At 39.9% G+C, this 16,147-nt stretch overlaps 1 protein-coding gene across 1 annotated transcript in view; it reads right to left on the bottom strand.

The window, feature by feature from the left end:
• Window positions 1-16,147, bottom strand: part of galntl6 (polypeptide N-acetylgalactosaminyltransferase like 6) — a 271,655-nt gene that overhangs the window by 35,580 nt on the left and 219,928 nt on the right. The window contains exon 7 of the mRNA XM_079812186.1: window positions 11,943-12,126. Within this exon, the coding sequence (XP_079668312.1) occupies window positions 11,943-12,126 (184 nt within the window). The remainder of the gene's footprint in view (window positions 1-11,942; window positions 12,127-16,147) is intronic.

Below are 16,147 nucleotides of genomic sequence, written 5' to 3'. Positions count from 1 at the left end.
AAGTGAGGACATGGGGAATGTCCTCATATTTCACCCTCTTTTTGTAATACCTATGTCATACCCATGTCATTATACACATTTGTGTCCTGATATTTCACGAAAACATGCCCACACACACACGCACACGCACACGCACACGCACACACACAAATTTTTAAGAAAACTTCTATTGTCAATCATTCCTAAATCAAAGCATTTCTGACAGAAAAAGAAGAAAACAGGACATCATTTTTTACATTGCCTTCATTCTGGACACCCCTTGTCTAAGCCTTTCCCTTTCAATCATGGAAAAAAAAAGCCAGCCTCGCAGATGCCAATCACAATTTGCATTCAAGGCCTGAGCAACATAAATCCAATTAAGTTCTCCCCAAATACAACATTTATGAAGCTTAAATGTCTTTGTGGAGCAAGGAGGACACAGAATGAGAAGCTCATCAGCTTTTCCTTTCTCTCTCTCTCTCTCTCTCTCTCTCTCTCTCTCTCTCTCTCTCTCTCTCTCTCTCTCTCTCTCTCTCTCCCTCCCTCCCATCATCCCATCATCCCCACTGTCCCTGTGATTTCCATAAATATAAATCCACTATTTACTCCCTTCTCTGGCAAATTCAGCAGGAAGATTTCTATTCTCAGTAGAAAAGACCTCCGTTTGGAAATGTCCATTCTTGCTTGAATGGTGGGTGGGAGTGGAGCGAGTTCCAGCATAATCATCGCTGTCTGAATCCTATTGTGCGGCTGCGTATTAAATGGTTAAAGACTCACGAAACTGTGGGGGACTTAGAGGAGATTTGTAGTGGGAAATGATTTCCAATGTACTTCCTTGAAGTCAAGGTCAGAGTATGCATAAAGTGAAAAAGACACAGAAAGAGACGGTATGGTGGAGAAAGGATCGAGTCCATTGTCATCTATCATACTTTCCAGGAATCCCATTATACCTGGAGAGAAAACTTCATACATTTGCACATTTTTTGTGAGTTCAAGGTGTCGTACACGGCAAGCAAGGGCATATGTGTGAAAGGCAAGACCGTGAATCACTATTAAACCATATGTGCACCATGAATACATTATTCATTTCCTCCTCAGAGGAAGGCAGAAGATAGGGGACAATGTGACCCCATTATAGAAAGCCATCTCTAATGAATAAAGGGCCAATAAGGTCTGTAATATATGGAAATAGGATTGTGCTGTTATCCTCGCCTGCCATTGACTGTGACCAGCCTGAGAGTCTTCTCATCCTAGACTGGAGAGGGCGATGTGAGGACAAGGATTCAGCTTCAGCTGGGAGTTCCCTGTAGGTCGAGATAGATTCAAAGGCTGGGGTTATAATGTAATTTAACCCAGCAGCTAACGCATGTCACAAGGTAGCAAGGTGAATCTTTCGCCGTGCTTCCATTAACGCCAATACATTGGGTTTACTACTCTTTCTTCTTCTCTTAATCAATCAGAAAGAAGTCGGGAAAGAAAGCTCTGACTTCTCAGTGGATCAGTCATAGCACAAATGAGCTGTGATCCAGATTGAGGGGCTGCTTTCATCTTGTAACAGGCGGTAAGATCTATATTAAGGCTTCTTAGCTGCGTACGCTTCACACATGTGAATACGCCAGGCTAGGTTGCTCAGCCAGCAGTTGAGGCGAGAGGTAATAAAGTATTAAAATATAAGGACGGGGGATTTTAAAAGCCAGAAGGATTCTGTTCCGTGGTCGAGGGCGGCTTGCAGGAGAGGCTCATTACGTACCCGTCACGTCGGAAACATTTTTCCGCATCTCTCTTTCAGTGCCGATGTCTCACAGAGAGCAAAAAGCGTGCCTGGAGACTGAACGGATGCATTTTGTCTTCCCTTCCTATGCTTCTTTTTCACCCTCATAAAAATGCCTCAGCCTTCTCCTTCAGAAGTAAACTTAGCAAATTGGCGGAGGAGACGTCACCCCTCTAGCAACGCGGCACTGACGGAGGAGTCTTAGCCCACGCGAGAAGCTTGAGTGCGCGAGGAGAGAGACGTCAGCTTAACTTTGGCTTGTTAACTGCTTTAGGCAGATGTTATGTACTGTAGAGGGACTTTTCACAAAGAATTGAAGATGATGATAAACAGCATACGGGGGACTTAGGACGGCCTGGTTACACCAGACAGAGTTAAACAGAACTGTTTGTGACAGTATGCACGTCGAAGGGATGGCAACAAATCTCTGTTGTGGTTTGCAATACGTGTCAAAAAGGCCTGGGTCTGCAGAATGGATCAAAAGTATAAAACCCACTAAAATGTTTGAGGGTTTGGTGTCACATTCATGAGAAATGTTTCTCAGCAAATATTTCTGATGCCCTTCCTGTGAGAGAGTCAAAGAGAGAGAGAGTATGGGAGAGTACCGATATGCAGGTCAAAATAAAATGTGAGCCGGTAAGAGTTGTATTTTATTGGTAGCATGGTGTGCAATAAAAACACTGAAAGTAAAGGCATTTCTCACTCAAAACAGAACTTTAGTATCACACTGTCCAACTATCCCTCTTAATTCTCCTCAGAGACTGGCATGTAATGAGAAATGTATCCTAGTACTAAGACTGTATTATGTAAGATATGAAGGATATTACTTTCAGTATTGATTTTGTGTATGCATTTTCCCAGCTTTGATTTTTCACAAGCATTTTCGCCAAATGACAAATCACTAAATTAATAAAACTTCAGTCGCTACAAAAACCAAATCCCTAGTTCATACGTTTATATTTGTTTGGTTTATTACTTTTACTTCAGATCAAATAAATGAAACCCCTTGAATAACGTTCAATGTGTACTAAATCCAGTTTGCAAGGGTTGTTTTAGAAATGTAAAATGTATGATGTTCAATTAAATATACAGTTTATTTAATCTATACGATTTTATATAGGCCTAAAATATACAAAACATATTTTAATATATTTCATATATATAATATACACCGTTCAGGCATAGCATTATGACCACCTTCCTAATATTGTGTTGGTCCCCCTTTTGCTGCCAAAACAGCCCATGGCCCGTCGAGGCATGGACTCCACTCCCTGAAGCTGTGCTATCTGGCACCAAGAAGTTAGCAGCAGATCCTTTAAGTCCTGTAAGTTGTGAGTTGGGGCCTCCATGGATCGGACTTGTTTGTTCAGCACATCCCATAAATGCTTGATTGGATTGAGATCTGGGGAATTTGGAGGCCAATTCAACACCTCAAACTAGTTGTTGTGCATTATTCCATAATGCACACGTGCCCACTGCTGGCGCTGCTCTGCTGTGGACAGGGGTCAGCATGGGCACCCTGACTGGTCTACGGCTATGCAGCCCCATATGCAACAAACTGTGATGCAATATGTATTGTGACACCTTTCTATCAGAACCAGCATTAACTTCTTGAGCAATTTTAGCTAGAGTAGTTTGCCTGTTTGATTGGACCACACGGGCCAGTCTTCGCTCTCCATGTGCATCAATGAGCCTTGGCCGCCCATCACCCTGTCGCTGGTTCACCACTGTTCCTTCCTTGGTCTACTTTAGATAGATACTGACCACTGCAGACTGGCAACCCCCCACAAGAGCTGATACACCCCACAACTTTGAAGACAAAGGCTGCGTCCGAAACCTGGAAAATGCTGCCTTCGGAGGACACATTTCAAGATAGGAAGGCATTAAGGCACGTCCAAATCTAATGCTAGCTTCACTTCCTGTCTCCTGAGATACCTTCACATGATCGAGTTTTGAAGGCAGCATACGTATCCTTCGCTGCCTTTGATATCCCACAATCCTGTGCATTCCATTCTGTGACAGTTGAGCTATATAAAAAAAGATGGCTTCCGAAAGTTGCTTTTGCTGGTCAGTTTGTGTGCAAAAGTTTTTGACCAACATTTCCCACTTCTAATGTCATTTCTAGCGAGAAATTACCAATGTAGAATCTAAATATATGTTTAGTTCTCACCAACGCTCTCTCTATTTTGCTGTAGATCATTAAACTGTTACACTGCCTTAGAAGTTTGTCCATTTCGTGAGGTGCCTTCATGCACAAACGCTGCCTTACAAGTCATTGTCTGATAAGGCAGCGAGGCAACAAGTAAGCTGCCTAGGTTTTCGGACGCAGCCATTATGTTCACATGCTGCCTAATTCATCCTGCCCACTAATAAGTGCCTTGATCAAGAGATAATCAGTGTTATTCACTTCACCTGTCAGTGGTCATTATGTTATGCCTGATTGGTGTATATGCTATATTTACATTTTTATATATATATAGACATATTTGTGCATTTGTTTATTCGATCAACTGCTTGGTCATCATAGCCATAAAAATATGAATGTATTACTACATTAATAAATGGCCAAAAAGTGAAGGAATGGTCAAACTTCAACATTAAAAGAGATGAGACCCCAGTGAAGCAGAGAAAGAAGTCTATATTATACCTTCGCTGTAAAAAAAACTGTTAGAAAGAGAGAGATTTATATCTGCCTCTCTAAACGTTCCAGGCACGAGTTGGTCACATGTAGTCAGTAATGCTGACAGCCTGGCAGAGTGGAATAGATATAAAGAGGTGTGTTTGATCCCTGACAGGTGGGTTTGAGTTGAGCCAGTGACTGCAGAAAATATGTGATGCCCTCAGGGCTTGGAGGAGGAGTGGGATGCTGGATGAACTACAGTGAGCTGCACTGGCCACAGCAAATAGAAGAACCAGCAACCTGAGAGGAAGGAGAGGTCTGGAGTCCACAGAAAGTCACAGAGGTCTGTGGGTAAGCCTTGCAGCATCCAACTAATGTTAACATTCTAATCCACATGTGTGCAGCAGCAGCCATGAAAGGCTGGTTGTAAAGTGTGTGTCTTTGTGTTGGTGTACATAAGCAAGTGAGTGAGCAAGTCTTCACTCAGACCTCTGCAGAGGAGATGCAGTGTGCCTGCTGCACATATAAACACAGACACACACACTCCGCCACACTCAGGAAAGCTGATTTTCTCAAGACCTCATATCCATCCCAAAAATTAATCCACAGCTTAATGCCTGGTATGGCTAGTCTGGGGCGCAACGTGCTGTGATGTGATAGGGGACCAAAAGAGAGAGAGACACAGACACACACACACACACACACACACACACACACACACACACACACACACACACACACACACACACACACACACACACACACACACACACACACACACACACACACACACACACACACACACACACACACACACACACACACACACACACACACACACACACACACACACACACACACACACACACACATGTTGTGTTTTCATGTTTTATGGGGACTTTCCATAGACATAATGATGTTTATACTGTACAAACTGTATATTCTATCCCATGACACTTCTCCTACCCCTAAACCTACCCATCACAGAAAACTTTCTGCATTTTAACGTTTTCAAAAAACATAATTTTGTCTGATTTATAAGCTGTTTTCCTCGTGGGGTCCAAAAATTTTGAAATTTTGTGAGGACATAACGCAGGATTTACCTGGACGTATGTGTGTCAGGATTATAGTCAGTTTCATTGTCTTCTGTTTCATTTTTAGTCATGGCTTTTTTTGTCTCTGTTTTGCAACTTGATTGGTTTACCTTCCTTGTTTTCATATGTTGCCTTCAGTTTTCTGTCTCTCATCAGTTGTCATGGTTACATATGTCACACACCTAATTCTTGCAGATGAATTGCTAGCAGGGCTGTACAGTGTGACATATATGTGTCATATACGCATGTGCTACAAAAAAATTGGTCTGTGCGATGCAATATATTTACCACGATTGACTGAAATGAAACCAAAATCAATGTAGGCTGGCTTTATGTTCACAGAAGCTGCTGAGTGCGATTTCGCAATTTGCAGTGTGACGCTTCAGTAAGTAGCTAAACTAAACATTTTGTATTTGACAGCTGTTTAAGGATAGAAATGTTAAACAACCGACAAAAATAATCAGGCAAACTAAAAATTGTCTAATTTCGCCATTTTGATTTAAAAAAGGACATAAATGAAGCCAATTTAATCAGATTAGGCATACGATAATGAATGTGTACATATTGTGAATTAATTTAATAAACCTATTTACCTAGTGTTTGTAGCCTTCAGCTCCATCATATACCATCATATGTACACACATACGCACATACAGTTCTGTCGCGAACTATACATAATAAAAGTAGTTTTTTTGTTTTGTATTTTAAAGGGTTACTTCAGTGATTTAGCATTAAGCTTTGTATTTAAACTGGGTCATTTATGCAGTAGAAATGTGAAAATGTAATTTTGTGGATGAAAGACAACAACTCCCAGAATGTACTTGCTTCGCTGCCCTACGAGGCCACTCCGTACACCATCGTTTTGATCTTCATAGTAATACAATAATTTTGTTCAGTTAGAGAATAAACACAACAATTAAAAACTGAATGTGTCTTTTCAATAAAGTGTGAGTGAGCCGAACGAAAGTCACGGCACAGACGCAGCAGTGTCAGATTTCATTCATTACGAAGAGCTGAGAAGAGCTGAGGTAACGTTAAGCGCCAGTCTGGCACGTTTTCAGATTGTATATGGAAGCTAAACTATCACAGGAATTCATTGAAAAGTTGAAACACTCACTTTGCTCTTCATCTCTCCGTTATGAATGTCCGTGCGGCTGTCTGTGTCTTACATTCTGTGCGTGAGATCTCTTTCCTATAGCGGGTTGATAACATGCGGAACAGCTCCATCTAGTGGCTGTAGTCTATAGCCTCTGGCCAAAAAATCCTCCAATGTCGCAAATTGACGATATTTGCATTATCTGAGGATTTTTTTCCAGAATTAAAATTCATAATTCTCTCATCTCAGGAGGGGGGAAAGTACCATAATTTGAATATACTACCGGGTTTCTACTGATACAAAACCTAATGCTAAATCACTGAAGTAACCCTTTAAGGTTTGGTGTTAAGAATGACGAATGCTAAGCAAACTAGGACTTAGGGCTATGCGATTAATCGTATTTCGATTGTGGCTTCCAACGATTATTAAACTAAATAATTGAGGTAAAATGATTATTGTGCCGCTGCCGCATTCCGTCCAGCGCACCTTCCTTTCCGTCACATTGGTGCACTTTCGTTCCTCCCTAAGCCAAACTTAACATCCAAATCAGCCAAATAAGTGAGTGTTGTAAAATGCAGTCTACTGTTGCTAAACTGTGGGATGTGCTTGATATGAAACAGTGCTATTAAAAGTGCATTAAGCTGCGAAAGAGACGCTGTTCCCTAGGCAGCCTCCTGTGCGCACGCTTCAAGATGAGGTGGAAAGCGAAGTATACTATGGGCTTCAGATACGCGGCTTAAACGGTCAAACAGTTTACAACCAAATACACTATATTGCCAAAAGTTTTAGTTTAATATGGAGTTGGCCCACCCTTTGCAGCTATCTTCAGCTTTTCTGGGAAGGCTTTCCACAAGGTTTAGGTGTGTGTTTATGGGAATTTTTGACCATTCTCCTAGAAGCGCATTTGTGAGGTCAGGCACTGATGTTGGACGATAAGGTATGGCTCGCAGTCTCCACTCTAATTAATTCCTAATTAATGTTCTATCGGGTTGAGGCCAGTCAAGTTCCTCCACACCAAACTCGCTCATCCATGTCTTTATGGACCTTGCTTTGTGCACTGGTGCACAGTCATGTTTGAACAGGAAGGGGCCATCCCCATGAAATTGTCCAAAATGTCTTGGTGTGCTGAAGCATTAAGAGTTAATTTCACTGGAACTAAGGGGCCAAATCCAACCCTTGAAAAACAACCCCACACCATAATCACCCTTCCACCAAACTTTATACTTAGCATAATGCAGTCAGGCAAGTACCGTTCTCCTGACAAACGCCAAACCCAGACTCGTCCATCGGATTGCCAGACAGAGAAGTGTGATTCGTCACTCCAGAGAACACGTCTCCACTGCTCTAATGTCCAGTGACGGCGTGCTTTACACCACTGCATCGGATGCTTTGTATTGCACTTGGTGATGTAAGACTTTGATGCAGCTGCTCGGTCATGGAAACCCATTCAATGAAGCTCTCTACGCACTATTCTTGTGCTAATCTGAAGGCCACACTAAGTTTGGAGGTCTGTAGCTATTGGGGGGGGGGGGGGGGGGGGGGGGGGGTTAGTGTTCGGTTTATAAAAGGCAAGAGAAAAGCAGCAGATGAGGTCTCACAGACATCCCAGGCAGGTACAATTCAAAAGCTAAATGCAGAAAATATGATGAGGTATATCTTGCTCTCGGCTTCACTGTTAATGTGGTTGGCGAGAAGGAGAGGCCCATGTGTGTCCTATGTCTTATGCTGCATTCACACCGAATGCGAATAGAGCGTCAAATTCGCATCTATCACATCTAGTTGGATGCTTTTAAATCCACTAGCGCGTCCACAGCGAATTGGACATGCGTATAAATCGAGCGTTTGAAGCTAAATCAATGCGCTCCAGGAGCTGCGCCTAGATGACGGCGCCTGGATCTCGCGCCCAAGTTCAGACTTGCCAAGTTCGACTCGGGAGAACGAACTCCTGAGGACGGGAGGACACAAGTCTGGTACTCTGCTAATGGGGCTCAGCGTTCTTGATACGTTCTTCAGCGTCACTCAGCTCGCTCTCACTCCTGTATGGGACTATAGGCCTATATTTTAGGCTACAATAAAACGAAATATGTCACAAAACACCACTCTGCCTCTTTTAATTTTCATTAAAAAAAAAAGAAACATTAATAGCCACACAAATGTGGTCCAGGCCACTATCTTCACTGCATGTATATTTATAACAAACAACATATAAAACAACCATGCCTCTTTTCGTTTGCATTAAAACAAATATTAAACACATTAATAAGTGGTTCAGACAATAAGTGTGCATATTTATGATTATCACTGTAATAAAATGAAATATGACATAAAACACAACCCAGTCACTTTTTGTTAAATGTCAGTTTATGTGTGATCAATAATAGCCATTATAAAAGTATAAACAAGGACAGTTAAAGCATATGTGCGCTTCATGCGCTGATCAGTTTTAACAGCAACACAATTGTAATTTCAAAAATGTTTAAAATGCTTAATTTCAATAAAAAATCTTTCCATTTTCATGATTTCTTTTGGGTGAAATTATTTGATTTGGGGGGCGCCACATTTTTTCATAGATTGAAAGCCAAAACCAAAAAAGTTTGAGAAGCACTTATGTAAGCTAATATTAACAAATGCAACTAGCAAAGTGTTACCTATAAAATCTACATTTATGTTTCTAGGTTATAACTAAAGAAACACACTTGACCTGTAATATATTTTAATGTTTAAATCATTTTCTGTAGAATTTGTTCTGTTATAACTTCTCATTTTATTATATTCATATTTATATATGCATTTCATTTAGCACAGTTTCCTGATTCAGAACGTTTTTTTTTATTTTATTTCTTGTAAAAAAGTTCAGCACTGTGTTATGTTTTTTTTATTTTTATATCCAGTATCCATTTTAAAAACTTCAGTTTCTTCACCTCCTTCATCATCCTCTGCAACTCTACGTGACAATATGTGAGTCCGTTTATGTGGATGACATATCTGAACATTACTTTTCTCACTTGTAGTTAACAAAATAACAGCTCTTTTACCCATTGCATCAAATGTCTCACACCAGACCAAAATCAAACTAAACACTGTAATAAAATAACCAATTCAATATTTCTCAAACAGATCAATTTACTCAAATTATTTCAGTTTGAAAAGAAGCTATTGCTGTGTGTTTTTGTAACCCACAGTGATAACCACTGTTTTTCATTTGAGAGAATTATTACAATAATGGGCATTTTAATTATCATTAATGATCATTCTAAACTATATCAAGTATAATACGTGTTAAAAGGAATACATTTCTGTATAGACGACCTACTGGCTGTGAGGGTACATCAGAAAACAAAACAAAAAATGTTGGGAAAAGCTGCTCTACTGCTTGTGAAGCTGAAGGTTACAGAGCAAAACTAATACTAAACTCTGAATCATGGACTGACGTGCTTGAGCTGTGGTGGAAAAGCTGATCAAAAAAAGTGCACACGCACACACTGAAATGCAGTGGCAGAGTATGGAAATGAAAGACATTGGATTAAGGATCCTGGCTACCAATTGAGTGTGTCATAAGTGCAGGTCACTGGTCATAATAATTTCACGTATCCTCTATTCATGTACAATCATACAGGTTTAATGAGGTCAATCACAATGTCTCAGCGCAGCAGATATAAATTAGATTTTGAAACAGACTGGCAGATCAAAAGCTAAAGGAAATTGGAGAGAGAACAATGAAGCATATATAAAAAAGGCTAAACACTATTTCAGAATGTCATGGAACGCAAAGAAAATGGAAACTGAAAGTGCAGCACATATGTTCTTTGATTCTCCAATGCTTTTCTTGAAAAAAGGTGAACATTTTCTGATTCAGAATGTTTTAGGATTGTTTGATGAACACAAAGTCTTTTGTTAAGATTTTTTATTCATCAAACAATCCTGAAAAAAAAGCAGCACAATTGTTTAGTTATTTTCAGCAACAATTCCCATTCCAGAAATAAATCACATTTTAAAGGGGTGATGAATTGAGAAATCAACTTTCCTTTGAGCCTTTGATATATAAAAGTTCATCGTGATATAAGAATATTCGGTAAGTTTCAGAGCTGAAAACGTCCGTGTTAGTCAAAGAAAAGCTTTTATTGACACCAGGACCAGAAAACGCTCGATCTCAGAATATGTCGACCCTTGACGTCATCGTATGCCGAAACGCCGCCTCAGGCCCGCCCACCGACTCGTGGAGCTAAACGGGTCGCGCTACCGAGCAATAAACATGGCGGTTCCAGCTCATGTGCGTAAGACATTGCGCGTTTGTTCGCTTCATTTCACCACGGAATTGTTTGTAAACAAGATACAGGTCGAGACTGGATTTGCAGACATATTGAGATTAAAACACAAAGCTGTGCCGTCTATATTGGATCCGACAGTAACGGTGCAACACACTTATGTGAGTAAAACATGTTTTTATATGTGATAGTATTGCATTGTTACAGATCGTATTGATTATGTGTACGTGTCTAACTGAACATACCTTAGCACGCTGTCACAGGCTGGAGAATACTTTATTTGAGGTGTTATTGGTTCATTCGTGATCAGACTCGGACTTGTAACATTATGGGCCAGGGCTCACAAAGCCCAACATCCCGGCCGGGGCTATGTGTTTTACAGACAGGCTACCAAAAGCCCGGCCTGCCGACGGGCTATCTTAAATAGTGAAATAACATTCCTTTCTTGCACGCACGTGTGTGTGTGTATGTGTACGGTTCACGGTTATATTCACTGACCGGGCCGGCCAAGTAATAAAAAAATAACATTCCAATCAATCACAGGTGGATGAGAGAAGAATCATTATGTTTGTTTGATAAAGATATTTTGCGAGCCCTGTGAGCGTTTCCCCACACACTTTCCCAAAAATTCCCACATTTACTGAGGGGAGCTGAAGCTCATTAAATATGCAAATCTTATCCAATCCTAGTCGTAGGCGTTTACTTACAAGTCTTCAGTGCGGCACACCCATAGAAACTGAACGTTTCTTGAGAGAGCCTCAAAACCAGGGCAAAAAATAGCCTATTACTTATTCATTATGATTTTTTTTAATGTAAAAACCGTGCAAATGTCAAGTTGACCTCAGATAACAGTATTAAAAAAAAGCCAGTTCATGAGCCCTTTAAGATATATTGCAAAAAGATTTATTGTAATAATATTTCAAAATTTTACTGTTTTTACTGTACTTTTGAATAAATAGATGCAGCCTTGGTGAGCATAAGAGATTTCTTTCAAAAACATTAAAACGTATTACTGACCCCAAACTTTTGAATGGTAGTGTAAACACACTGTGTATTCTGTTGTGACATTAATTAGGCATGTGGCTATAGGCATGTAATGGTCTAAGACTTTACTCACTGATATGGGTCGCTGGGGTCTGGTCCTTGTAGCTCAGGTGGGATGGGAATACGTTTGTAGTACATCTCCCAGTCAAAGGCTCCTCTCATGGCGTCACCCGCCTGCGCCTCATACCCAAAGTGGTTATGGTCGATCACGTCTATCATGGGACACACGATGGTTTTGGGATTCTGGGCGATCTGGTCTGCAGGCAGAAGGCATGGAGAAAAAAGGAGAGGGAAAGTTAGGTAAAGCGAGAAATCTATAATTTCTGTCTCCTCGCCACACTCCGTGGAGAAGAGGAGAGAAGAAAAGAAAAGAAAGGGGAGGCAGTGCATCTCAGGAGTCTCCCTCCTCTCCTGGATCACTTGCTCTCCTTCGCTCTGCTTGGCTGAGTGTGGCGACCCTGTGAAATTTAAAGCCGCCACAGCCGCCCGGCGATTAGAAACAATTACAGCGCTTCAAAGTAGGTTTGCTCCATGGAGGGCCGTGCAGAAAGGACCCTCGGCCCTTAACTCTATCTCTGTCAGTCAGCAGCCGCTAAGCCGTCCCAGATCTGTCACCCACACTCTCCCTCAACACCACTGCACTACTGGACCATGGAGAGCACAAGGAGAAAGCAAAAGAGAGAGAACAGACCTGGAACATGGGCTTAAGCGCAAAAACAACACACATTAAACAAATACATCATAAATATTAAACTTAAGAGCACAATCTGTACAGTCTGTCTGGAACTGAGGCTGCAGTGATTATTATAGTATAATAATAGAGTATAATAATAGAGGTCGAATTGTACAAACATTTTAAGGGGGATGGTGTGGCCCATAAATGTTTCTAATTTTTAAATATTCGTATTTATTAGATTAAAGAATAGAATAAAAATATAGGCATTATTCACTAAATCATTTATATAATTGTAGTATTGGATGACTGAGCACTCACACACACAGACACACACACACACAGAATCCCTGCGTGCCAAACTATGTGACTAAACTTTTTTTTTTAAATTAAAGGTGCTGTGTGTGAATTTGAGCTGCATCTAACGGTGAGGTTGTGAATTGCAATTGCTAAAGCTCCCTGCTCCCTTTCTAAGCACATAGAGAAGCTACGATGGCCGACACAGGACAAAAATGTTATCGTCGGAGAGAGCAGAGAGTGACTTGCGCTCTGTAGAAAAGTTTGCCCATTTAGGTTTACTGTAGAAAAATGGCGGCGCAAAATGGCGATTTCACTGTAAGGGGGCCCGCAGTAGTTGCCAAGTCCGCGTATAACACGCGACTTTGGGCTTCTTTTTTTGGCAAGTCGCGTTCAAAAATCACGAGTCGCGGGTTGCGGTTTTTTGGGCTTATTTTAAAAAATGTGGTTGCTTGTTAGGAAAATATAAGCAACTTTGTTTCTTTACATTTATGGTCACTGTTTTGTCCAAAACATTGCCTGAAACTGTCTTCTCTCAGCTAATAGCCATTCAGTGCAACGATACAAGTGCTGTAGTAATCCGTCCTCATACATCCCGCCTCCTTCTCCCCCTCATTGAAGAGAAATCGCGTTCAACGTGCAGGCATGTGACATTATAAATGCACGTAATGATAGTTAGTAGACTTAAATAGACGTATAAATTTTTACAAACCATGCCACCAGCAGAGATGTACAGAGATGGAGAGGAAACAGGGAGGAGAGGCACCTAATTTAATTAAAAATATATTTTTGTAATGTATTTAAAATTACAGGCTATTATTAAAAAAACAAGTATACTAATAATAACAGTAGGTAGCCTATGGTTCGAATTTATTTTATTATAAATATGTGGCTATATTGCAGTGCTCCCTTAGTGCTTGTCTGTGTCCCAGTGTGCATACTATCAATCGTATAGTAATAAATAGTATGTGACATTAGTAATTTTCAATACTATTTAGGGCAGATAGTATATACACATTGAGATGTGGCTTATCTTTTACAAGATTTTGCAGTGTGTGTTCACTACTTACTGCTCATAATATGTGTGCATTAACTCCGACTATGGGTTACCATAATTGGCCTTCTTGTCACTTTTTCTCTTTTTCCATCTCCAAACCTCTTCTGTTCACATGCTGATCGGAGGATATTGAGTGTCCTTATTGCAATTTGATAATTTTTGTAAAATAACATCTGTTTTTGCTTTTCAAACTCTGAAAGGTTTCAGTGTAATATGTTGCAGGCCCATTTATTGATAAAATTTTTTTTTATTATAAATAATATTGATGATAATAAATAATTTAATAATATTGGGCTTGTTTTGGGCTTGTTTTTGAAGCTGCGGTTGCTTATTTGTCTCGCGAGAGTTGGCAACACTGGCCCGCAGTGTATGAAGATAGAAATTGGCTCATTCTAAGGTAAAAAAAATCATAACGGTTCATTATGTAAGGTCTTTATACACCACTGAAAACATAGTTATTTATATTATATTGCATTTAGGTCAATAGATCCTCATAAAGACACACTGCACCTTTAAGTAAATAAATAAATAAACACATACATTTAGCTAACATATATGCACGTGTGCATTTTCACCTCTTACACTTACTAATTAATAAAACTCTTAATTAATTCACTGCAACTTTGACAACGATCCCTTACGTAATCAACGCACTTATATGTTCGTTATTCTTTCTAATAATGTGTCAGGTGAATGTCCTTAAACACTAATCAAATAAATATCATACCTTCTGTTCAGTTCTTTTTAAAGAACATCAAAAGTTGAGCTTGAACCGTTCTGCCATTTTGAACAAGAGCGAAAAATTAAGAAAGCATGCTTGACTCAACGTTACAATATTGAGATCTGATTGGTCACTCAGTGTCATTTATAATTTGTTAATTATCATGTAGGTAATTTTAAAATTTAATTTACATGATAAGTTTTACATAATACACAACACTATCAATCTAACAGGGATGGTGGTTTTATAGATCTAGTAAAGAGCTGCAGCGTTATAATCTGTTGTCTTTCTCCTTCAGCAGACATTTTGCTGTACGTTTTCTATTGTTGTATAGTGAATACAAGCTATTTTGGTTGTATACTAGTAGTTTAACTACAGCAGAGCATAAATTACATGAATGCACATGTATTGCAGCTCAATCCTACAAATAGCTGTTTTGGTTACATGAAGTATACTGTCGGCTTTGTGTCATTAGTTAGGCTAGAGGACGTCTTCTGTTGAGAACTGTTGGCTTTGCATTTGTTTATGTGTGTGTGTGTGTGTCAGTTCAAGAACAGGCTTTCCTAAAAGGCTAGCACACAAACAACCACCTGTGTTCTCCTGCCAAAACTCACTTATCACTCCTTTGTTTTCTCTCTGGCACCGAATATCCACTTTCCTACTGTAAGAACCCGCTCTGCTGTAGCGCTTACTGGGGCAGAATCCTTTATTTGATTCTTTATCCTGTTTCAGATGTATCTAGTAGTCTAAATCTGAAAACCAAGGACCCCATCTGACATCTGCGCAGTTAAGGAAGACAAGGGAAGAAGAATTTAGTAGACTAAGCAGAGATTTTTTGCATTACAATTCACTGATTTTTATGAGAACAGCAAAACATCACCAAACCAGACAGACCAGAGCGCACATTATAGCAACATTTTAGCATTTTTTTATAAAAATAACTTGACGAAAAATGACAAAGGAGACAAAGATCACAGAAGGACACAATATTGACATACAAAGGAATGTACACTATAATGGAATTTCAGTTGTTGTGGAGATGCGTTCTCTGAAGAGGTCAGGTCAATTTGTTTAACGGACATACTTTGTGATTTTAAGCCCCTATGAATTGCATATGTCAGTGTTTTTTCACACAACCTTGGTAAAAATGACTTACTGTTATTCAGTGATACATGATGTATGTGGAAACACATCCAATGAAACCTTTAAAAAACAAAATTAAGTTCTACACTTGCAGCTGTTACACAGTATGGTCCTCTGACAGAATTTTATTTCGTCCGGATAGGAATGTCTGTGATCATTCATTTTCACATGAGCAACTCCTCATTTATTTTGACCTTCGTTCGATACTGCAACTAAAGCTAAATTTCATGTTGCGCTGTCTGATGCACCTTCATTTCAGATTTCTGCCAACTTTCTAGCTAACAGCTGGTGACACAAGTGCTGTTGGCATGCCATCTGACATAAAACGACAATTAAATTAATAAGGAGATTGCACTTGTCATGTTTGTTCTGTGTTTGTTTTGCTTG

The sequence above is a fragment of the Gobio gobio genome (assembly GCF_949357685.1).
Source record: "Gobio gobio genome assembly, chromosome: 3".
NCBI classification, from domain to species: Eukaryota; Metazoa; Chordata; class Actinopteri; order Cypriniformes; family Gobionidae; genus Gobio; species Gobio gobio.
This window is presented reverse-complemented; position numbering and strand designations above follow the sequence as displayed.